The sequence below is a fragment of the Diabrotica undecimpunctata genome, chromosome 7 (genome assembly GCF_040954645.1).
Source record: "Diabrotica undecimpunctata isolate CICGRU chromosome 7, icDiaUnde3, whole genome shotgun sequence".
Taxonomy (NCBI): domain Eukaryota; kingdom Metazoa; phylum Arthropoda; class Insecta; order Coleoptera; family Chrysomelidae; genus Diabrotica; species Diabrotica undecimpunctata.
The window spans coordinates 46,628,913-46,655,624 of record NC_092809.1 but is presented as its reverse complement, the minus strand read 5'-3'; the positions used below and the strand labels follow the sequence as shown (position 1 = coordinate 46,655,624).

Here is a 26,712-nt window from a genome sequence, read left to right as displayed (position 1 = left end):
TTGAATGGCAGCTAACCGTCGTGTTTTTGGTGGTGGTGACTGTTTAGCCAGACTGGAGCACAATATTCGGCTGTTGAACAGACTAATACCATAGCGTTTGTTCTGATTGTCTTTACAGTGGCTTCCCAAGAAATCTTTGCAAGCTTGTGAATGATGTCGTTGCCAGATTTTACTTTAGCTGAAGTTTTACGTAAGTGTTGCTTAAAAGTTAGAGTGCGATGTACTAAGTATTATACCTAGAAATTTTGGTTTTGGATTATGTTTTAGCATAATTCCATCGCTTTCTAAGTTCTATCAGTCTGTGGTGTTCTATTTTAACTTCTCTCTTTGTATGAATTGGTTGAAGGTGCCACTTTTTTAAATATGTGTTAATAATATTTAAGTCGCCTTCTAGAATAGCTTGGACGTTCTCAATGAATCTTTTTTGCATACCCAAAGTCATGTTGTCCGCCTAAGTAAATTTGCGTGAGGTTGTAGTGGGAGCATCTGAGATGTAAATGTTACAAAAGCGGTGATACAACCGACCTTTGAGGTAAGCCATTCTGTAAGCTTTTGAATTTATTCGTTTTCCCATTAACGCTAATTTGATTTACGTCTTCTCCTTGTTCTTCTTCTCATAGCCTTTTGTTCTCTCAGGCATCGGATAAATTTGATTTAATAGGTTATTAAATGATGGGCACGCTACCATCTGGTATAATTTAACTAACAGTAATACCTTCTTTCCATATCGTGTCGAAAGAGCAAGTCAGATCAATGAAAGCCACTGTCATTTTAATTTTCTTTTAAAAGCCATTTTTATTAAATATTGTTAGAGAAAGAACTTGAAAACTGCAATTCCTTCCTGATATAAATCCAGCTTGTTCTATGGGAATCTTTCCGCGGACAAATTACAAAACATTTAAAAATACAAGCCATTTAAAAGGGCGATTGGCCTGTAACTCCCTGGTATTGAAGTGTCTTTGGCTGGTTTGCAGATTAGATTGCGATGACTTGCTTTGTTTAAATAGTTTAGGGAGCTCTTGCGTCGTCATTATCTGATTGAAGATATCTACGAGACACGTTAGAGTTTTTGGGTCAATTAATTAAGTCTAGTGCATTGAAAAGTTCCTCGGTCTCTGTACAAAAAGGGTGTACATATGTGAAATTATGAGTATAATTTCAGTGTATGATGACTGTATTACATAGGGCTGGTTCAAATAAATTAGGATATGTGTTAAAAGGATATACAGCTTGTAGCAAATTAAGTTTATACAGTCTTACTAATTCTTCTGCTGCACACACACTCGGCTTTTACTCGCGGTTGTTCTTCATACGGCGAAGCTGTCCGGGTACCGGTTTTTGAACACGTATCCCGCAGTACTAACACTGAGATCACGAGATATAGCACATTCGCGTCTGTATACGATTTAAAATAGTATTTGCGGTATTTTTCGCTTAACTATTAGCGGGAGAGAGAGGATGTCTGTTGTTCGCGACAGTCAACAGTAGAGAGTATTCTCTGTTACTAATGATAGTCAACAGGGAAGAGAGAGCGTCTCTTCTCAGCGATAGACAACAGGCAAGAGAGAGCGACTGTTCCTAACGACAGGCAACAGGCAAGAGACCGTCTTCTTGTTTGTTATTTTAAAACTGTCTGTATTTCTAAAGGAGGGAAAGTTGAAATGGAATAGGAAGGGTTATCAACGGTTGGACTAAGGTAATGATCGTAAAATTGTGGTAGAAGGATAGTTAGTAATACAGCGAAAAAATGACATGCTTTTTCGCATGTGAAAAAATTGAACAGTCTCTATTTGCCTCATGATTGGCAGGCTTTGCTGACGTTTAACTTTGATTAATGATGATAACTTTTTAAGTTGATATCGTAGTTCTCTTTTATGAACTTTTTCTATGACTGGTTTGAAGAGCTGGGCAATGCGTTTCGTTATATGTTCTGGGATTGGTGATAAAGAGTTAGTTGTCGGAATGTTAGGGCCTTTTTCCAGTTTTCTGAGTAAGTTACTGGCAGTACGATCGCTATGCGTGAAGTTAAGGTTTTCAAGAGTTTCCCTTCACCTAGTAGTTCTTGCAGAATTCAAAGACTAGAAGTTGTTCACATACGTCTGGATCTCTTTGTTCATATTGATCATAAAGGTCTCTTCGATCCAGCATGAAATATAGAATTTGGTTAGACCGCGTGGAATATGATTATTAGAGCAAATTATTATACGTTTTGCAAATCTTTCGGATTTGATGAAGACTGCAAGCTAGCCCTAAATTTATCGAGGGTTAAAAAGACTACAAAGCTAAAAAGATAAAAGCAAAAATATGTTCACAAAAAAGAAAAAATAACTAGAATATAAATATTATAAGAAAATTATTTAAACAAAGAAGTTAATTTTTTAAGAAGATTTACAAAAATTTTTGTAGAAGTATAGAAGGGGTATTTTCAAACATAGATCAGATAAGCTAACCAAATGTGCAATATATTTTAAAGACTTATTCAACGGCTAGGAAAAATAATGAGAATAGTAACACTAGAAAATGTAACCAAAGAAAAAGTAACACACATTTTTGTAGCAATAAAAACGTATAAATAATTTCTTCGAAGACTTAATAAACTATACAAGGAACAAATAACAATAATCAAAACAAAATAACGAATACAAGAAACAGTCAAGAACAAGAATAGGTAAAAGCACTAATACAATTAAACTTCTAGCAAAAATATTCAAAGAAGGAGGAGTAAGACTACAGAAAAGAATAGCTAACTTGTTTTAAGTATAGCAAAATAAAAATTAAAGATTGTAAGTTCGCTTTACCACGTGATTATTAATCACCCTGTAGAATTCGGCATATTTTCCAAGCCTGGAGAATATTATTGCCTACATTTTTACTACACTAAATTATTACACCTTGTTACTTTTATTACTATTTACTATTACACCACTTATTACACTAAAAACTCACCTTGTATAATTAAAAGAAGAAAATCGAAAAGCTTTGATAATATCCAAATACCAATAACTAGTCCTTATTATCCAGGAAAAATAATTACGAAGCATTAGGCATAAGAAAATATGTTGTTTAGTTAAAATAATACAATCAACTGATCTTCAGGTGAAAGAACAGTTTCGAGCGGCGGCTACTAATAGAGAAAGGTTGCATTATATTGTTGACATGATGATAGTCAACATTTGAATACAGCAAGGCATTATGAATAAAATATTAATAATAAAAGTTATTTTCTTAATCTAATACAGACAATCATACATTTAGTGCATTTTTTAAAACTTACGGTTGTCCAGTGATGTATTCTTAAAAACCTTTCTCTTCTGTAGCGGCCTGCATGTATCCAGAGACGGCAACTTTATTTTATGTAGCGGATCTTTAACGGCAATGTTAAATATCTGGTCGTTAATTTCTGACACAGAATTCGACCTCTGATGATGAAACTTGTTTTGATTTCTTGAAGGCGGAATCAGCGTTCTGGATGTGATCAAGTTTGGGATAAGTAGATTAGTACTGTCAGGTGGGGTTGTGGGAAGGTCTGTCTCATTTTGTAAGTAACGAAGGCTGAAAAAAAGCGTGTGCATTCAGTAGTTATCAGAACTAAGTAAATTCACTTCGCGCAATGAGAATCTAAGCTCTTTACAAAATTATTTAAATTGACAATGAAAATCTCTGCGTTTTATAAAATTATTTAAATCAACAATGAAAATCTCAGCGTTTTATAAAAGTAGTTAAGCTCACAATGAGAATTTTAGCGTTCTATAAAATTCTGAGTATTTTATAAAATGATTTAAATTCACAATGAAATCTTAGCATTTTATACATTATTATTTACATTTATTTAGCATATAGCACAAATTAAGGAAAATGCTATAAATTACATATATACTTTTTATGAAATATATTTATTAAACATTGATATTGAGACTACGTATCTAATTTATTGCTTCAGATTTTGTTTCAAGCAAGTCATTCCATGGTAATGTATATGCTCGAAGGGAGCATTTAGAAGTAATGTGTTGTATAGCTTTTCTTTAAATTGGATTCACCCATGCCAAGAAAGCTGATAAAACTAGCTAGCTGCGCAGGTAGTTTTTATAAGCTTCTGCCGGCGATTCGGTTATAAATAAGTTTCTCGAAAAGTTTTTAGGTATAGCTCAGTAAAGATATAGGTCTGAAGATCTTTGGTTTGTAATTTGATTTACCACATTTTAAAATAACAATTACGACTCTTGGAGATGTTTTAAAACAACTTACTCTTTACAACTTATTTTTTACACTTACCTAAAGGAACTCGGTGGACGATTTGTTGTTACTTTATTTCCAAACAGCAATCTTTCTTTATCTCTTGGTGTGTAAGGCCTTTGGGTTTGTAGAGGCTTGATGGACGGCGGAGCAAAATTTTTATCAGTCATTTGTGATTCTGTAACAAACAGAGGAACATTATTTAATATACAGGAAACATTAATATATAAACAGACAGCGTCTTAGTGTACTAAAGGTGGACATATTGATTATAAGAAAGTGTTATATTTTAATAATTTTGCAGAGAGAGAACTAGTAGGAGACAAAGAGTGTGGGATAGATTAATACGTTGGCGGCAAAATAGTTGATATCGAGACATTTCAGTCTTTGGATAAGCTGTATCAATAAAATTTGTTACATACTTATTTAAACACTATTTCTTACCACCATACAGTGGCGCACCCAGAATTTGTTTTAGGGGGGGAGTTTTGAAATTTTTTTATGCTACCTCCATTTTGAGTCCCTAAAATTTGGGTTCTAGTTTAATTTAAAGTACTTAGGATAGCAGTGCCAAAGATTCAGGTATCTATTATCCTGCCTACCAACTAAAATCACCCTCTCTTACTTGTACGCAGTTGACTGTCGCACGTACCGTACTCCGAAAGTGGGGTGGCTACTGTAAGGCTGACGACATTTTTGGAACACTCCCTTCTCTTATCTAGGTTTTATCTATTGTTCTGAAGCTATTTTCTTGTGGCATTTTAAAGTAATTACTATTTTAATGGGAATAAGCCACAATTGAAGGTTAAAATAAGGTTATTGACGTTTGACATTAATCCAACTTGCAAATACAATACATTTTGAAGACAGCTATCGCCGTATTCCCGTTCTCCTCCAGGAATCCTCCCGGTCCAAGGCATGCTCCTCCTCCAAAACTCTCGATTCCATCGCTCTTCTAATTCCTTCATTTCATGAGCGTCGAGGTCTACCTCTTTTTTTTCTTCCAGGGGGCTTCCATTTGTGAAGTTTTTGGGGCCAACTTTCGTATTCTCAATAGATGTCCAAAACATTTTGAACTTCTTCTTTCTATTCTGTAGCATTCATGTTATTTCTTATAGATTCGTTGGTCTTCCTTCCTGCCTTGATGTTCTGGCACTTCTTCTCAAATAATTCACTTCAACTGCCAACAATCTTCTCTTCAGGTTTGCATTAATTGTCCATACTTCAGAGCCAAACAAAGAACTGATTCAACCATGGTTTTTCCTATTCTTTTTTTTTTGTTCCTTTTGGAAATGTGGTGATCCCACCATAAGGAGTTCAGACATCCTACAATTTTAGGTCCCTGATTAATTCGTGTTTAATTTCGGTTTCTCCCAAGCCGTTCTTAGCAATGAGTGGACCTTAATATTTAAATTTTTCCACTTGTTTGAGTTCCACGTCCTCGTCTATCTACAATTCAAACCTTGCATCTGAATTGATAATTAAGTAAATATTCTGTTTTCTTCATGCTGACTTGTAACCCTCATTTTAAATATTCTCTCTATAGACGCTTTATCATAAATTCTAGGGAGAACAGTACCTCATTTCCTATGGGGATTCCCATTCCCTGACAGTGGTTTTTCCAATTTTGGAGAGCTGCCTCAATATATAAATTTAACAGTAAGGGTGACATACTGCATCCTTGTTTTAGTCCTTTAGTTACTTTTTAGGTTGGTTCTGATAGTCTATATCCGATTTTTAGGTAAGTAGTGTTATCCCTGTATACTTCTGTGATTATTCCTAAAAGGTATGTACTAATGTCGAGTTGTTGTTAAGCTTGCCACAATTTAAGTCTTGGAACTGTATTATAAGCCTTTTCTAGGTCGATTAAGGCTAGATGTACTTCGATACCAACCGCTATTCTTTTTTCTATTAATTGTTGGAGTATAAACAAGTTATCAGTGCAAGATCAAAAATCAAAAATTCAAACGTCAATAAACTTATTTTAACCTTCAATTGCGATTTATTCCCATTAAAATAGTAATTAGATCTTATCTCTGTCGTTAGCCCGGTTGGTGTTTCTCTTCTTCTTCTTTCTTTTTAATGACTGCTCAGATGTAATTGTGAACACTATTCCATCCCTCCGTATTTCCCGTCATCTTCACTATCATCTCTCTTACAGTCACAGGGTTCATACCTATTTCGTTATACATTCTGTTTCTCTCCACTGTACATCTATTACACTCCAGCATTGCGAGAGTAACAATGTCGAAATATTTGCAGTATAGGCATTTATCTGTATCTGTATTTCTGAACCTAAGAAAATACGCCCTAAAACAAACAATCTACCCAGTCCATTAGGCTCGGGATCAGCATCTTTGTCCACTGAGCAACATCGTCCTTGTTGTTCCACTCTTCTTGCCATCTTTCCATTGATCTTACCCTTTCTTCTTTTTTTATAGCTGTTGTCAAATGCTTTCATCTCCCATAGAGATCTCTTTTCTACTGCTAACACATGTAGAAGGACACAACCCGTGATAGTCCACAAGGCCGCCGCAGATACAGTCCTGTAGGCGCATGCTACTCGCAACCGACTCGTTCTGTCTACCTTTTCATAAGCCTAATATTATGTATTTATATCTAAATTTAATGAAAAGTATTATTAATTATTGTCTATTTATACAATAATTATTGTGTTCTACATATTTAAAGTGGTAATTTAATTATTCAATCAGCGTTCAGCATCAAAGTTACATTTAACTACTATTCTTTATATATTGTTTACTTTATATGCCCTGTGGGGGGAGTTTAACCCCCAACCCCCCCCCCTGGGTGCGCCACTGCCACCATATATTTTAAACTTAAACCCTCCATTTTTGTGTAGACAAAGAATGCATCCACAGACATCACTCTGACACTCAATCTCAACCCAAAGACTCAGACCCTCATCATACAAAAGCTTTTCTTCCTTACATCAAAGGTGTCACTGACAAAATCAACAAAATTCTTAAATCAATTGGAATAAAGACAATATTTGTTCTCCAACAAAAACTTTTATCTCTTGTCCAATCAATTTAAGACAACATTCCAAATGAACAACACGGAGTTTACAAAATTCCTTGTGCAGACTGCCCCCGATCCTATATAGGCCAAACAAATGGTAGAATCCAAAATAGGATTTATGAACATTCATCAAAAAAGGTCAAACTATCTCAATAAAAGAGTTGACGACATACGGTTATCTTCGACATGGATACCTCTCACAAGAAAAATATCGTCCGTTTCCACCCGCCAATCAAAATACTATTATCAGAAATGTTCACGCCATCCCTCGCGCCACCCCCGCGACAATCACCACGCTAACCACCCACACGCCAACCTCCACCCAAACCACGTCACTGTCGACGGTATAAATGGACCGTCCTCTGTTCCCAGTACCAGTAATGCATTGGTTAGTGATCAGTATTGTAGTGTCTGGGGGCTCAGGAGACTGAGACCTCGGAAGCCCTGAAGAAGACATCAAAGAGGATGTCGAAAGCTCGGCGCAATGATAATCGACGCGGCTCATTCTAGAAGACTGTGGAGTTTAGTATTAATTCTTGTAATGGCCAATCTTAGCTCTACAGCTAAAAGCGCTAAAAGATTTCTACTGACATAACCAAAATTCAGATTTTTCCTTTAATGTGTGCCTTGCCTAAGAATTGCAAGGCAAAACAGACGATGATGAAAAATGTAGAGAAATGTAAAGAGAGATATGGAGAATCTAAAAGTTGCATTCCACAACATATCTCCTCATCTAAGCAAAGGCTAAGCAATCTTTTAATCCTTGGCGAATTGGTTTCTAGTACTCATAAAGAGTATATCGAAATAAATTTTGTGACCTGTGTGAAGTTGACCTAGAGCTGAAATTAATTCGGAACAGAAATGTAATGTTCATAAGTCCTATTTTGGACCCTACGATTTGTCTGGCCTATATAAGATCAGGGTCAGCGGGGAGTTATTATGTTTTTATAAAATCACCCAGCATTAGTGTAAATTGCATATACTTTTATCTATGTTTAGGTAAACATTAAATGTAATGGTTATTACACTTTTAACATAATCATTTAATTAAACCAGTATTTTTATTTAGATTCAATTTAATAATGCTAGCTTATCGGTATAATAAAATAGATACGCGTTTTTCCCATCGAAACAGTACTATTGATCTAATTACACCGTTATCAATTAATTTAGCTTGATATTTCTTGATAATGCGTGTTTGATTTTAATATACTTGTTGAATCTCGTATTAATTAATATTTTTATTACTGTATTTCTATTCTTTGAGAAAGAAGTAATTATCGTATTTTGTTTCTTGTTAATTTTATTACTTCTTTTGTTGCTGTTATCTTTTAGTTTCTTTTGTATTGGTTTTTCTGTGTACTTTCTTTTTTTTTTCCTGGAAGATTAGAGTATAGGAGCTATCTATAGTAGAAGCCATAGTTAGAATCCAGTGTTGGTCTTACGGCACACGCAGCGATGCCGCTCATGTATTATATACAGAAAAAAATGCAAGTAGTTTACCCTATACGACACAATAAATATATATACATAAAATACCCAAGAAGATCATACACTGAAATGTACTGTAGTTCAATACTAAAAAACAAATGAGCATTAAATCTGAGATATTTTTAGTTAATTAATACTAATCGCAATCCATACCTAAATCGTCCTTATCCTCTGAATCATCTATATTAATTATTATCACTGGTTTAATATCTTCCAGAAAATTGTCCACCGCAAACATTTTTTTTTTACTTTCTTGATGTGGTTCACATAATTATGCCACTGCTCTTTAGAAACGCGTTGGTAAGCTTCGTTTATTCTTTACATTTGACGTTGTGTCAAGCCACGTACCTTTTCACTTCACTCCACACTATCTCAATCGTGTTCAATGTCTCAGCTCGCAATGGTAAGACGTTAGTCCCAAAATCTTAACGCCATATTTTTCCGCAATTGTTTCAATTTTGTACTTACATACTCGTCTCCAAATGCAGCCGCAGTATCCAGTAATTCACTTTTTAGGTAATCTTCCTCGAAGAAAATATTCTTTTCGATTAGCCAATCCTTGATTTGCCTTTTCTTCCACAATTTTGTTTGGGGAATCAAATTTGAGGGAGTGGTATAACGCGTTATCCAAAATGACAACGTTTTCTTTATCTTTCGGCAAGTTTGAAATTAACGTCTTCTCAAACTATTCTTCATACAAATCCCCGTGGTAATCAGTGGTTCCCTTGTTGGTCAAGAAAGTTAATTCGGCCCATTCCACAAAACGAGTTTCGCTTCCAGCATGAAGAAGAACAAACTGAAAACCTCTTTGGGTTGGAGCTTTCAGTCGAGTAGAGAGCCCTTTTATGATGACATCTCTTGGATTCTTGATGGTTGTGTCCTTCCATGTCTTTTTGACTGAAACACCGACGTTAGTCTAAGACTCATCGGTATAAACAAAGTTTATATTGTCCTTCATTCTCAATGTTTTTGTATGTCTGATGTACTTGTGTCTCCAGGATATAATATCTTTTCTTTCCATCATTATCGAATCTCGACCTCTTTTGCTATATTCAAAGCCTACGAAATGTGGTTTTTGAAACAGCTGGTAGGTCCCTTATCATCCTTCACTCTGTTCATTATGTTGTCGACGGTTGGTGGTATGTTTTCCAAAAAAATCATAGACATTTTCCTTATTCGAGATTTCACTCCTTCATCGTAAGTATTCTCTCTTTAATTGGACTGGAAACTGATTTTCTTCCTTTTTTGTACCGGTTTCGGTTCGCCTTGCTGAGCGCCAGATGTTGAGTGTCTCTTTGAGAGACCGAATTCCAAACGAAGAAATACGTCGTAGAACAAAAGCAATAGACTCTGTCGAAAAAATCGTGTCGATTAAATCAGATAACCGATGGACAAAACGTATTATCGAGTGGACGCCAAGACAAGAAGCACTACGGATCAGAGGCCGCCCATCAACTAGATGGATGGACGACCTGAAGCTTGTTAGCTGTAACTGGATGAAAGCCACACAAGACTGTAACACATCGAAAGAGCCGAGGGAGACCTATGTCCAGCAGTGGATGCATACAGGTTGATGATGATGATGAACGGAAACATAAACGACAACAATATAAAAGGTCAGTCAAGTGTTAGGCTAGGAATCCCCCGGTTTAATAACGATAACGATAAACAAAGTGTCCCCATAATGGATTATGTCATTAAGATTTATACAATTTCAACTATTCAGGAAATGACATAGAAGATCTTCATCATATATACGGTGTGGATATCGTTATAAAGAACTCTTTAATTAAATACATTAATAATTTAGTAATTATACTTCATCTAATTTAGTTACCGTTGCACGTCATCGCGTCATAGCCCATGAGGTTATATGATACCAACACGAAATATTTAGGCGGTAGGTGTGTTCTTTTTTAGAATCACTTTGCCGAGTACAGTAGCATTACAGCCACTAGACATATTTTATTATATACGCGTAGACATAATATTCAAAGATTTCTATTAATGTTAACTTAAAGAAATACACAATAATATGTTTCATTTAATTTGTATAAATGCATTATGAAGCGTTTTTATGAAGAAAATTTGTTCGGAACACACCGTAACTGTAATCGAACGAAGGTGATATTTTGGCATAAATTGGTAACACTTATTTGACAGTTGCGGTGTTGACACTTTTTGTACTTTTTTATTTTGAATTATAAAGTGAATACCTCTTGTTTTATATTTTTACCTATTTAATAAAATCTGTTCTTTTTAGAACAAAATTAGTGTGTTCTATTTCAATAATTTGTGTTTCTATTTATTTACATTAAATATTAATTTGTTTTGTTGTATAATCCACTTTTGCAATAATAATGTGACCTATTTGATTTAAAATGGATTCAGGATTTTTTTATACTTTGGCAACTATGTCAACTTCGATCCCTGTCAAGGATAATGACGTGCAACGGTAAGTAAATTAGATGGACTGTATATCGGTATAAAATTGGTAACAAATTAACACCTATGCCTTACTTATCACTGGCTGAAATACTAGATAGTGAATCGGATATTTAATAATGTCTTCGTCACATACGATGGTCCAATTGAGTCATTCAGCTATTATTTGTTTGCAATCCAATTTTAATTATTCTATAAACTAAAAAATTACTCCTGCATATCAAAGATTTAAATAATCTACCTCAAAACATATACAGATTATCCCTGTTATACTTTTTAAACGTATTGTTAATGAACAAGAATTACAACAGCCATTTTTAGGGGATTTTACCCCTCTGATAATTTTAGTCGGACCTCTCGTTTACCCCTCGGAATAATCGAAGAAACATTGCTAATTCACAAAATCCTATTATTATAAATGGTAAAAGGCTCCCTGGTTTGATATTCACACAGAAAATTCGCCAGCAATCGATCTAACAATATGTGAACTAGCCATAACTCCAATAATAACATGGGATGTTATTCCTTGTCTGTATGGTAACGATCACTAATTAGAATCTCTCTTCAATCCAAAAATTAATAGTTTACCTACTCGTAAATAGAATCTAAAAAACACAAAACTAACTGTGGAAAATCGTGGTATGATGGAAAAAATACTACGCACTGACAATATATTTATATCCTTAATAAAAAAAATGCAACACAACATATTGGTATGACTATCTCTACTAAAATTAAGTTGATGATTTAGTAACACAGTTTAAAAAACATTTTTAGCGATAATAATTATACAAAAAACGTTCCTAAACACAAAACTTATTATTGAACAAGTATTTTAAGAAGATTTTAGAAAAGAAGACATTATTCAATCAACTACAAATTTGCTATAATAAAATTAAATAAAAAGATACAAACAACAGAGATGAAGTGGATAAGACATGTAAGGCTAAAAAGGAGTTATGAAATATGAAATAAGAGTATTCACTACCTATTTAAAACAACATTCATCAATAAAAGATAATATAAAAGAGAGACATAAAGAAGCAAGTAAAATGCATATGCTAAGAGAAAAAAAATAAGTAAAATGAGATAAAAGAATAGCTGAAGACGAAATGAAAAACAAAAGAGAAACTATAGGAACAATAGAATAGGAATTTCAAAGATCTGAAAACGCGATGACCAAAATAGCAAACTAAAAGAACTGAAGAGGGAAACGGGAAGCATGATGGAATGAAGAGGCAAAAAAAGTAATAAGAGAGAAGAATCTATGGAAGGAATATATACAAGACTAAATACAACAAAAATTACAGAAAAATTATATGAAAAAACAAGGAATACAAATTGGGGAAATAGTAAAAAATAAAAAACAGAGATTTTGGGATAAATTTGATGAAAAAATGCAAGAAAACAGCAAAAAAATATAAAATTATTTTACAGAACACTGAACAATATAAAAAGCAGCAAAACGATAAAATTAAAACACATAATGAACCGGAAAAGTACAATAATCACCAATGATAAGAAAATAATGAAAAAAATAAAGGAATATTTTGAGCAATTGCTAAATGCAAAGCGAGAAAAAGTAGCAGAAAAGTAAAAGAAAGGAATGGAAAGATTGGTACCTAACACAGAAGCTCTAGAAGTACCTAGAGCTCATTTAAGAAGAGCTAGAAGAGTAAAAAAACCTAGGAAGCGAAGGAGTAGGTCCAGAAATGCTGAAATATATGGGAAATAAAGCAAAGAAAAACTACTTCGCATATAAAATTTAATATGGAAAAGGAAACAAACACCGAAAGAATGGCCAAATGCAATAAGTGTATTAATACACTAGAAGGGAAACACAAAAGACTGTGAAACTTATAGAGGCATATTCCATAATAGAAAGAAAAACCAGAAGAACTAGAAAACAAATTAGAGGATCCAGAAAGTGGATTAAGGAAAAGATAAAATATATAAGATCATATATTCACCATGCTGCAAACAATAGAAAAAGCCATACAAAGAATAAACAAATATATTTTGATTTTATAGACATGGAACAAGCTGTCGACTAAATCAAAAAAGAAACTATATGCAATAGTCTATAAAGACTCAATCAAAAGAGAATTTATATGCGATAGTTGTTTAAAAGGGAAACATCATAACGAACAGCTAATCGAAGTGACAAAAAGTATATAAAACAAACATAGTAAGAAGCTCATTTCATTCACCAACTGTAAATGAATTAAATAATTGGATATAAATAAAATTAATACAATGACAAAAAGTCGCTGTAACTACCATTTTGGGAGTTTGAGTTTGAAGAAAGAGAAAGAGAAAGAATTTTGAACCCACTTTGGCCTCTTTAGCCTGGAAAGTGCAAGAAGGAGAAAATTTTCCAATTTCGGCAAAGTACTTCCTGATTTTTGCGCCTAAATTGGATGTGGCTATGCCAGCTATCAACTGATTCATTTATAAAAAATTTTAATTTAACATTGGGTCCGTGTGTGTAGCATAGCACAACAGAGGATTTTGTAAAATCTTGATACCTCTCTCTTGAAGGCTAGTTATAAGTTTTTGGCATAGCCTTTAGGTTGCATTATGTTTTGAGGACAGGTTTTTTAACGACTGTTCGATGATGGATACAAGGAGGATTCCAAGGGTATTTCCAGTAATATACTGGGAATCTGAAATCTCTTTTGTGGCCTCATTGAAAGGTACTACAATGCTTACAATTTCATTGATTAATTCTATGTTTACACCAGAAATCATTCTCGGTACTTTTTTAATTGAAGGATCTGATAATATTGCTGATATGTACGGGGACATCAGTGCGAATCTTTGGAGCATATAGTAGATGGAATTTCATCTAGTTAGTATGGATTGCACCAAAAGTTTCTTCATAGGGTTTATTCATAAACACGTTGCTAGCAAAAGCTAGCGTCTAGCAAAAGTGACTATGGTTTTAATTTCGGTAATTAAATTTTTTAATACCGCATTGTTTACATCTTCTAAACCATCTGTAACAACTAAATTTAATATGTGTACAAAACAATGCAGGTATGTATTTATGGATGAAACTTTCGATATCATTCACGAGACTCATATTTCAATTGGACATGGGGACCGCAACAGAATGATGAAAGAACTTAAGATGAAATATAAGAACATCACTGTGGAGTTTGTCAAGGTTTACGTAAATCTTTGTGTACCGTGTCAAAAGAAAATGAGTATTCCAAAAAAAAGGACTCGTTGTGAAGCCAATTTTAAGTAGTGCATTTAATTCGAGATGTCAAGTCGATCTTATTGACATGCAGTCACAAGCGGATGGTAATAAATTTATTATTATGGTCTATCAAGACCATCTTACCAAATTTGTCCAGCTCAGAGCATTAAAAACCAAGCGTGCCGAAGAAGTTGCGTACCATTTGTTGGAAGTGTTTACCATATTTGGTTCTCCATACATTTTACAAAGTGATAATGGTCGGGAATTCGCAAATAAGATTATTGAAGAAGTCTGCAGTATATGGGACGAACTCAAAATTGTCCACGGAAAACCAAGACACAGTCAGTCGCAAGGTTCGGTAGAGAGAGCGAACCAAGATGTCGAAAAAATGTTGGCCATATGGCTGGAAACAAACAAAACGAGTCAGTGGTCGGAAGGCATAAAGTTCATCTAATTTATGAAAAACAGAGCTTACCATTCCGGCATTAGCTGTAGTCCATACGAAGCACTATTCGGTTGCAAGTCTAAAGTAGGATTAAAAACATCCCTACCTGCTGGTACTTTAACTGAAATTAGAAGCGAAGAAGATTTCGAAGCAATATTAGCAGATGAGTCCGATGATGCTGATGATGGAGCAAAGCACCGTGGTAATTTGGATGTTAACAGTACAACCGAGGATTCACAATTAGCGAATGTTGAATATCCCGGTAACGCTAACAGCCCAATAGAATATAATGCATGTGCAATAGTTTCTGTCAATGGGGAAGATAATGATAATGGGGAAGACAAGACAATTGGAGTGGAAGAAAATGAGGGACACGAAGAAGATGGCACTGAAGTTGAGACTTCAGAAGAGGTGAACTTCAAAGAAAATTCAAGAGATTCGAGATCTTGCTAAACAGTCACACATAAAACAAGCTGACAGAATGTTAAAGCATTCTAATGATAGATTCCCTGTTGCAAAAGTAGGTAAAAGTGTGTGCGAATTCCAGAAGTTGATAGAGCTAAGGCTGATAGCCGAAATATACCTAACGATAACTAGACACATAAGTAAAAACAGTTAAAACACTTAAGGGGAAAGGCGCAAAATATCGCCTGGCAAAATGTTCAATGTGCTTTAAATGTATTTATTTTTTTCGAATCTTAAGAAAACTAACAAATATTTTTGAAAAATTTAAAGCAAAATGAAAGAATACATGATTACCGAGGGCCGAAAGTCCCTGAAAACTTCTATAATGTTTATTTTAATAAGTTACAGTTATTTTTAATTACAAATATTTGATTCAAAAGAAACTTTTTATTTATTTTGATGGACTTGAGGCCCTCGGTAATAACGTAATCTTTCATTCTGCGTTTTTAAATTTATTAAAAATACTTATTAGTTTTCTCAGGATTCGAAAAAAAGAATACTTTTAAAACACATTGAAAATTTTGACAGGAGACATTTTGCGCCTTTCCCCTTAAGTGTTTTAACTGTTTTTACTTACATGTCTAGTTAGGTTTTTTTTTATTGATAAATGTTGTTTAAGTGTTTTAACTTTGTTACCAAATACACTATTTTTACTTGTTTGTTACCAAATACAAGTCTAGTTAAATTTTTTTGATTGATAAATTATGTTTAGGTGTTTAATTTTATTACCAAATTCGAGTCTGTTTTTACTTATTACATATCTAATTAGGTTTCTTGATTAATAAGTTCTGTTTAAGTGTTTAAGTTTATTACCAACTTTCATAAATAAACAGTAGCGAAGCCCAAAATGTGTTTTTATTACATTTACCAGAGCTGTTAGGATAGTATTAATAATAACCGGTTAATCTAATTATAAAGGCATTATTAATCACATTGACCAACTGCTAAGGTTATTATTAATACAGACCGGACTTATCACATTGACCGTAACATATATATATATATATATATATATATATATATATATATATATATATATATATATATATATATATATATATATATACATATAGATATATATATATATATATATATATATATATATACATATAGATATATATATATATATATATATATATATTGTTATGCTATTTAAATTGTATTATATTGCTTACTTAGGAAAAATCCTGTCTATATTTATTAAATGAACTAATCTCCAATTAATCACAATAAATCAGCATTAATTAATTACAATCTCAGGCTATTTAAATTGTACGATTTACCTTTGATCGTGGATTCAAAATATTTTCCAATTGGCGTCCTAATCGGGATAGGTAATATGACCTGAATAAAATACATAGAATTTCAACTGAACTATATGTGAGATGTCCTTTATTTTAATGAAATTTTATACAACAATCAATCCTGTAATATTTGCAATATACTAACTTTAAATATATGAGAAGTTGTTTTCTATCATGGACCCAAATGTTATTTTACATTGATTTTTAATATGTGTTATAACTAAGCTCTTTTTATAATTCCTTTTTTTTTTAGTGATCGCAAAATTAACTGTCTCTATTATTTATTCAATTTACTTAATTAATAAATGAAAATCACACTCCGGCTCTAATGAAATTTGACTGACCTTTCCTTCTCTGCCGTTGCAATTCTATGGCCACGCCACAACAAAAAAATCCTTTCTCTGCTTCTGCTCCTATTGTGGTCCAGATGACGTACACCTTTCTCCTATCTGTCCTTGTATCTCCAAATGTTTCCGGCTTCGTCTGCTATTAATATTCTTAGGCCCTTTGGTTTTCTATCTCTCTGTACCCCGTTCCTCACACTGGTCAGCTTTTCCACCGCAAATAAACACACCCGGTAAATTACGTCTTCGGGACTTCAAACAAACACAAATCACAAAGCTCCTTCCTTCTTGGACGACGAAAACTGACTAACTAACCTTTTTTTCTCTCTCCTATCTCATAGCCAAAACCAAACCTCCTTGCATTCAAAATTTGACCAATAAAAATCATCCACCTCTTGTGAGTATATCGTTACCACCCAACTCTCTCTATAAAACGTCATTCGGGTAATTCCAGAAAACAAATCTTCTTTAATTATTCTAACTAAATCTATCTACTTTACAAATATTTCTTACTAATAGCTACAAACGATACCTGTTTCTCAATTCAATGTCTTTTGTTCATAAACTTTTACCGATATAATCTTTCGGGGAGAAAACCACCGCAAATCCCGGTCCATTGTTCAACACTTTCTATATACACTTTTATTCCGGGTAAAACCATTTCACAATAACCGACTTATTTAAATTTCTTATCGATAATATTTGAAAGTCTTGTCTCTGAGGCCTAATGAACAATTCTTCGAACAACTTAAAATACATATTTTGTCTTATACAGGATGTTTGAAAATTCATATGCCCGTGTCTTTATGAAATATCAATAATTTTAATTTTTATTTAAGTAATAAAATTTGTATATCGGTTTTTTATTGCTTATGGACATTCAAAAGTACAACAAATCCCCGCCTTTGTAATCGATAAAATTTATCAATTTATGCAACTAAATTTTCTCGAGGCAAAATAAACGCACTTCCTGTATGCTATCTGTACTTATGCTACGTATTATCCTATCCTACTATCTACTTTATACAAATTTAAATCTTCATTCGTGATATTTATATACATCATGGATATTATAAATACCTCTGATCTTTTCAGAATCCATATGTTTCAACTCATAGCTGTTTACTCCATCTTCGTTGTTTACTATGTATGGCCCTTCGAAAACAGGCATCAATTTTGCGCAAATACCGGTCTGAAGATTTGACACTCTTAATGCTCTTACCATTACTTTGTCACCCTTTTGGAAAGTTACTGGTCTTCGTTTCCTATTATGACCCTGTCTCTGGATGTATTTCTCATTGCTTCTTCTTAATCTCCTCTGAACGGTTTCTATAACCTGTCGATACTCTCTTTGTTCTGGATCTTCCCACGGTCTTATCGGCATGACGCCTTTCATGATGTATTCTGGTGTTTCTTTCGTTACTGTACTTGGCATGGAATTTAGGTACATCTCTATTTCTCCCAATTTTCTGTCCCATCGCCGATGTTGACCATCCGTTGCAATACGAAGAAATTTCGTTACCTCTTGTATAAATCGCTCAGAAGGATTACTTTGGGGATGCCTGATGCTTACAAAGTTCGTCTCGATTCCCCGTTCTCTAAGCTGTCCCTTGAAACGATCATTTCGGAAGTACGTTGCATTGTCTAGTAAAATTTTTCTTGGGGTTCCTACCGTAGCGATGAAATTGTCTATTTTTCTCAATATTTCTTCCCCTTTTGTGGTGCGGCAACTATATAATTTTACGTATTTTGAGAACACATCCACCATCACCAGAATATGCTTGTTCCTTTGCGTGGTCACAATTAGATCGCTTAACATGTCGATGGCTATAATGTCCAGGTTGTTCCGGGAAACAATGCTCTTTGCAATATTTTCGTTTTTAAAATTCCTGCTCTTGTATTTCTGGCATACTTCGCATTTCTGTGTGATCTCTTTTGCAATGCGGTAATCTTGTCGACTGATGTAGTTTTCCCTAAATACAAGCCATACCTTTCTACTGCCAATATGTCCATTTTCCTCGTGTAGTTTCTTGATGATTCTTTCTGCCAATGTCGGTGTCACTAAATATAATTCCTTTCCGTCTATTCTCTTAAAAAATATCTCGTTTTCTAGCTCTGCTCTTCTCTTTTCTCTTTCTTCTAGGCCTTCCTGGTCGGTCCTTATCTCATTTAACGAAAATATCCCTTCGTCTTGTGTCAGTATATTCAATCCCACATGTAATGTAATTGTCTCCTTTTTTCCTGTATCTTCGTCCCGTGTTAAAGCGTCAGCTATTATGTTGTCTTTCCCTTTGATGTATCGAAATTGGAAATCATACTCTTGTAAGAGCAGAATGCCTCTGTGTATTCTGTTATTTACCAATCGATTCTTCATGATGTGTATCAATGCTGCATGATCCGTTTCGATGGTGAATTTAGCTCCCAATAAGTAAAACCTTAATTTGTTTACGCAAAATAGTACACTGGCGAATTCCAACTCGGTGACACTGTATTTTCTCTCATGTGTTTTAGTCACTCGAGATATAAAACATATCGGAACCTCTTGGCCGTTTTGTATTTGCGACAACACTCCTGCAAATTTCTGTATCGACGCATCCGTACGGAGTATAAACGGCAAATTGTAAATAGGGTGATATATTTTTGTTCCTTTAGCAAATTCTTGTTTCAATATTTTGAAAGCTTCCTCCTGTTCTTCTTTCCAATTCCATTTTGTCCCTTTCTTTAACAATTTTATTAAAGGAATTTCTTTTTGGCTTAAATCGGGAATTAATTTCTTGAAATAATTTATCGTACCGAGAAACCCTCGCAATGTTTTTAGATTTGTTGGTCTTGGGTATTCGTCGATGAGCTTTACTCTGTCCTCGGCTAGACTTACAGTTTCGGTGTCAAGTTTGAAACCCAAATAAATCACTTCCTTTTGAAAAAATTGACATTTTTCAATGTTTAGTTTTAATCCCGCTGTGTCCAATTCTTTCAAAATTATTTTGATATGTTCCACATGACTCTGCATATCTTGTGAAAAAATTAATAAATCGTCGATGTAATGGACGATGAACTCTTCATGGTGATTCAAAATGGTATGCAAAGCTCGTACAAGTGCTGCACAGGCGCTTTGTAATCCAAACGGAACTACCTTAAATCGGTATACTATACCATCAATTGAAAAGGCAGTGTAGTTTCTACACTTTTCAGCCAAAGGTATTAACCAAAAACTATGCTTTAGATCAATTTTTGAGAAAATATGTGATCCCGTGATCCTTCCAAAAATGGCCTCGATATTTAACGGTGATTCATATTGTGATACTGTGTGTTGGTTGATATTTCGGGCATCTAAACAGAGTCTTAACTCTCCACTGCTCTTCTTCACTATCACAATTGGGTTAATATAGGGTGAGTCACATCTCTCAATGATTTGATCTTCCAACATTTTTTTGATTTCTTGCTTTACTTCTTGCCGATACTTATAAGGAATTGGATAAGTCTTCGATCGAAAATTTCTCAAGTTTTTCACCTCAAATGAGTGCTCGTATTTTGTGGCCACTCGGTTTTCCTCATTTATCAGCGTTTCATAGTCTCTTAAAATTATACGCAAATCATTTTCTTTGCCTTCTCCACATATCAATTTTTTTTCTCTCCCATCAAATTTTTCGCACATATTCACCGTGTACTCCGTGTCTTCTTCAAACACCACTGTCTCCATTGTGTCCTCTTCATTTTCCTTTGTGTTTTTTTTTGTTGGGCTCGTCTCTTCTTTTGAGGAATCCCAAGTTTTGCTTTTATTTCTTGTCAAAATTTTTCCATCTTCTTCTCCTGAGCTCGTCTCATCTTTTGAGGAATCCCAGGTTTTTTTTTCTTTGATCTTTTTCAGACCTTTTCCCCTCTTTCTTCCTTTTCCTTTCTTCGTCGCCAGGTTCATTTCCACCGTTTGTTCTTTCTCTGATTCGTCCGTAATTTGTTTCTCTTGTTCCTTATCCTGTTCTTCTTCTTTTTCCTTGGTTATTTTCATCGTATTGGTTTTGAAGTCGATCACTACATGTTTTTCCGTTAATTCGTCAACGCCTACAATCATGTCATGTGACATATTCGGCATTATTACACATTGAAGTGCATACATATTTTTTTTCAATCGTACCATTACTCGTATACCTTCATTTATTGTTGCCAATGTCCGTTTATTTGCGCCCACTAAATTCACCCTAGGTATTTTATAAATTAGACTTGTTAAATTTACTTCTTCGATTAATTTTCTGTTGACCAGTGTTATTTCAGAGCCTGTGTCTATCATAATTTTAATTGGTTTCTCATTTATAAATCCATCCACAAATTTTAAATTAACTCCATTTCTCTTTTCATTGTTTCCTGCCAGTTTAATAAATTCCTTGGGGTGACAAAAAATTCCTGTTTGTTTCTTCGTTTTTAGTGAGCGCCTTCTTGAAAACACGCCTGTTGTTCTTCTGTGTTTTCTCTCCCGTCATCTTCTCTCTCATATTCATTTTCTTCTCTTTGCATATTATTTATTTCTCTTCTGTTCTCTTTTGGTCTATCATTCCCGTATCGATTACCGCGAGATTCCTGTTCATTCCGTGGGTTATTGTATCTGTTTCCTTGGTATGGGCGGTTATTTCTACTCTGATTTTCCCGATCCCTGTTTTCATTCCATCTCTGGGTTCTGGGTTCATAATTCTCTCTTCCGTTCGGTCTATTTTCATATCCCCGTCTAGGTATGAATTCTCGTCTTGTATAATCTCTTCTAAAATTTTGACCTCTATCTCTATATTCTTGGTTTTCTCTTTGTCTATAATTTTCTTGCGGTCTTCTTTCTCTTCTTTCATGCCTATGTGATTCTCTCATTTGCAAAAATTGACATAAGCTGTCAATGTCCTTGTAATTTTGGAGATTTATGTGGTCTTCCAAGGTATCTTCAAAATGTCGCGATATCAACTCTACCAATTGTTCTGATGAATAATTATATTGCAAATGTTTTGCATTATTATAGAGTTGTAATGCGTACATCTTTTCTGATACGCCCATCCTCTCATGGTATTTTCCATTTTGTAACTCTTTATTTACTTGTAGTTGCTGGATTTTTCCCCAGAAATAATTTAAGAATCTTCTCTCAAAATCTTGCCAATTGTCCAATTCTTCTTCCTTGCTGACAAACCAAAGATTTGCCTCTTCTGTGAGATGGTTTCTGATGGTTTCCTTTGCTGTTGCAAACGGTCCTATGTATTTGACTTTTTCCTTTAGGTTATTTATAAAAGGCACTGGGTGTATTTTCCTTATATCCCCGCCAAATCGTACTTTTACGTCTTCTGTGCTATGTACGATGACTTCCTTTCTTTCTACTCCTCTTATCTCCATCTCTGCAATTTGTTTAAATCTCCTTTCCGTTTCGTTCCGGTCTTCTTGTAGCGCATTTTCAAATTTTATTTCTATCTGTTCTAATTCCCTTTTTTGCATACTCTGAATATCCTTCATTTTAGTTTCGATTTCTTCTCTCTGCAATTCTATTTTCCTCTCTGTTTCTTCCCTACTTCTTTCTAAACAGACTTTTATTTCGTTTTCATATTTGTCCATACGCGTTTCCATTTTTTGTTCCATTTTTCTTTGGTTTTCTTCCAAATTGTCCAATTTTTGTTCCGTTCTTTGTTGTGATTCATCCATTATGTGTTTTGTTTCCAGTTGATTTTTATCCATTTTTTGTGACGATTCTTGTATTTGTTGTGTCTGTATTTGCATCATAGCTAATAATTTTTCTAACATCCCTGTTTCTTTTCTTTCCTCCATTATTGTAGCATTTCCTTCATTATCCGATCCTTCATCAATAATTGTTTCCTCTTCTATCTTATCCTCTTTCCTTTCTTGCGTTTTGCTTTGACTCCTTGTGGCCGACATGTTCGTTAGATTATTTATCCCCGCCAAATATGAAACTTTGAAATTTGTGCAATAATTTCCCCGCCAAATATAAAATTCTACTGGTCTGTTGCAACAAACGGGACTTTTCCTGTTCAAATGTAATAACTCTTGAGTACGAGTATCAAATTTCAATATCCCACAAATAAATCAAATGGTAAAATATCAAATGTCAAAATCAATCAAATCATTCAAGTATGGTAAAATTATCAAATTTAAATATCACACAAATAAATCAATTATGGTAACCTATAAATTGTCAATATCACGAATAAATCAATTATGGTAAATTGTATCTTAAAAAAAATATATAATCTTTATGTCCTCAATTTTTACATAATATTTCACTTTATCCCCGGCATATAAACTTTCAAATATCTGCTCGTCTACTCCTATCCTTTCAAATTTGCCAACTAGAAATATTTTTCAAAGCTTTACACGTTGGGGGCCATTTTGTTATGCTATTTAAATTGTATTATATTGCTTACTTAGGAAAAATCCTGTCTATATTTATTAAATGAACTAATCTCCAATTAATCACAATAAATCAGCATTAATTAATTACAATCTCAGGCTATTTAAATTGTACGATTTACCTTTGATCGTGGATTCAAAATATTTTCCAATTGGCGTCCTAATCGGGATAGGTAATATGACCTGAATAAAATACATAGAATTTCAACTGAACTATATGTGAGATGTCCTTTATTTTAATGAAATTTTATACAACAATCAATCCTGTAATATTTGCAATATACTAACTTTAAATATATGAGAAGTTGTTTTCTATCATGGACCCAAATGTTATTTTACATTGATTTTTAATATGTGTTATAACTAAGCTCTTTTTATAATTCCTTTTTTTTTTAGTGATCGCAAAATTAACTGTCTCTATTATTTATTCAATTTACTTAATTAATAAATGAAAATCACACTCCGGCTCTAATGAAATTTGACTGACCTTTCCTTCTCTGCCGTTGCAATTCTATGGCCACGCCACAACAAAAAAATCCTTTCTCTGCTTCTGCTCCTATTGTGGTCCAGATGACGTACACCTTTCTCCTATCTGTCCTTGTATCTCCAAATGTTTCCGGCTTCGTCTGCTATTAATATTCTTAGGCCCTTTGGTTTTCTATCTCTCTGTACCCCGTTCCTCACACTGGTCAGCTTTTCCACCGCAAATAAACACACCCGGTAAATTACGTCTTCGGGACTTCAAACAAACACAAATCACAAAGCTCCTTCCTTCTTGGACGACGAAAACTGACTAACTAACCTTTTTTTCTCTCTCCTATCTCATAGCCAAAACCAAACCTCCTTGCATTCAAAATTTGACCAATAAAAATCATCCACCTCTTGTGAGTATATCGTTACCACCCAACTCTCTCTATAAAACGTCATTCGGGTAATTCCAGAAAACAAATCTTCTTTAATTATTCTAACTAAATCTATCTACTTTACAAATATTTCTTACTAATAGCTACAAACGATACCTGTTTCTCAATTCAATGTCTTTTGTTCATAAACTTTTACCGATATAATCTTTCGGGGAGAAAACCACCGCAAATCCCGGTCCATTGTTCAACACTTTCTATATACACTTTTATTCCGGGTAAAACCATTTCACAATAACCGACTTATTTAAATTTCTTATCGATAATATTTGAAAGTCTTGTCTCTGAGGCCTAATGAACAATTCTTCGAACAACTTAAAATACATATTTTGTCTTATACAGGATGTTTGAAAATTCATATGCCCGTGTCTTTATGAAATATCAATAATTTTAATTTTTATTTAAGTAATAAAATTTGTATATCGGTTTTTTATTGCTTATGGACATTCAAAAGTACAACAATATATATATATATATATATATATATATATATATATATATATATATTCTAAAACGCTATAGGACAGAAAATCATAAAATTACAATGATTCTACGACGCTTTAAAAGAAGAAGAGATTTTGGGCTATAATAACCATAAAAAGAAATTGATATAAAAAAAGTCCTAGATCAAAAGAAATTTGCCAATAAGCTTTTTTATTATTATTTCTATTCTATAATTTATTTTTGCGTTTTTTTTTTAATTGAATCGTTGTTTTAACATTATTCCACTTCATTAATGTGAACGAAATTAAGTTTTGTTTACTTAATCAACAAATCAATCGAATTTTCCAAATGGAAAGCTGTTGTGAATTACAAAGAGCTTTTTTCTAATTCTACTGAATTATAAAGAGTAATAATAACCGAAAGCTCGTCCATTATTTCACTATATTATTTGATAAATTAATTATGTACATATAATAGACAGAATTGGTAATAAATTAAACACATTTTTTGATAAGTTTTTGAATAGTTTGTTTTAACATTTAACCACTATCGCTGTCTATAAAGTTTCCAGTAAAACGAAACTTTATATTCTCGAGCTTTTTGGATTATCAAAACTTTTGTATCTAGTGGAAATATTTACTGGGACAGATCGGTATCAATGCCTCCTGTTTAAATTTCCTTTCCAATCAATGTTAGTAGAACGTGGGAACAATATAAAACCGACCACCTGTTTCTACCAAATTTTCGTTTTCTTTCGTATACGTCGGGTTAATGTTCCTTGACGATTAAATTTGATATATTAGCAGAAAATCCCTGTAACAAAAGTGCGATAAAGGTCAAAGTTGTCGTTTCTTGATTAAGTCGATATTTTGCGTGCTGGAGGTGAATGCCTTTGGTCAGCAGAACCTAAGAACGAAAAGTTTTAAATACTGAATAAAGTTTCCCGACAAAAAGGTTGTTCCCCTTGTTAAACGTAAAAAAATGATCTAGAAAAGTAGTTTTTGTTGTAGGTAAAAAATATTGCCTGTTCGTGTAACGATAAGCTATTATTATTAGCCTTTTCGTTAGAGACGTTGCATGACGATAGTAAAGATGGTAATTTTACAAATTTGTCGTGTTTTACATTGACTGTATACTCAAGGACGTAGGAATCGGCAATGTTTCAGCAACTAACGTGGACGGTTTCAGCTTATAGCAGCTATAGCTATGGCTTGTTTGATAACAAGGGAAATCGTTTGATTATCATTTACGTTTCTCTAATGAATATAAAGAATTTTAAGTTAAAATTTATTCTTCTGTTGGATAATACAATAAAATATAATAGGCATGACAATAAATGATTTTTGAAGTTATACTTCCATACGCGCGCTCCACGTTGGAAATTTGTATGGGAGTGAATCTGTGAAATCATTACATATGTAAGATAATGAGTAAGGGAGAGACAGAAGATATATTTTCTCTCTCTTCCTCTCTCGAATATAAAAATGTTCCTTTTGTATATATATTTAATATTATATATATATATATATATATATATATATATATATACATATAATATTATATATATATATATATATATATATATATATATATATACATATAATATTATATATATATATATATATATATATATATATATATATATATAATAAAATATTTATTAATATTATTATTTATGTGATATGTTTTGTATTATTTATTAAATGTTCATAATTATATTAGTCTTTTGTATTTCAAAATAATAATCTCTATTAATCACTGTATGACCCAGAACTGTCAATTTTGAAATACAATTGTGTCATGTCCTCGATAGTATAGTAGTCAGTATCCCCGCCTGTCACGCGGGAGACCGGGGTTCGAATCTCAGTCGGGCAGGACTTTTTTATTAATATTATTACATGGTAAATTAAACATATGCGTAAGTAGAAAAGTTATGTATATTATTGTCATTTTTAAATACTTATGAATATTGCATTTTAATTTGTAT

At 33.3% G+C, this 26,712-nt stretch overlaps 1 protein-coding gene across 1 annotated transcript in view; it reads right to left on the bottom strand.

Moving 5' to 3' along the window:
* The window catches only part of LOC140445287 (armadillo repeat-containing protein 2), an 87,339-nt gene that overhangs the window by 51,604 nt on the left and 9,023 nt on the right, over positions 1-26,712 (bottom strand). The window contains exons 2-3 of the mRNA XM_072537218.1: positions 4,273-4,411; positions 3,275-3,552 (exon numbers count right to left, since the gene is read on the bottom strand). Coding sequence (XP_072393319.1) covers positions 3,275-3,552; positions 4,273-4,411 — 417 coding nt within the window. The remainder of the gene's footprint in view (positions 1-3,274; positions 3,553-4,272; positions 4,412-26,712) is intronic.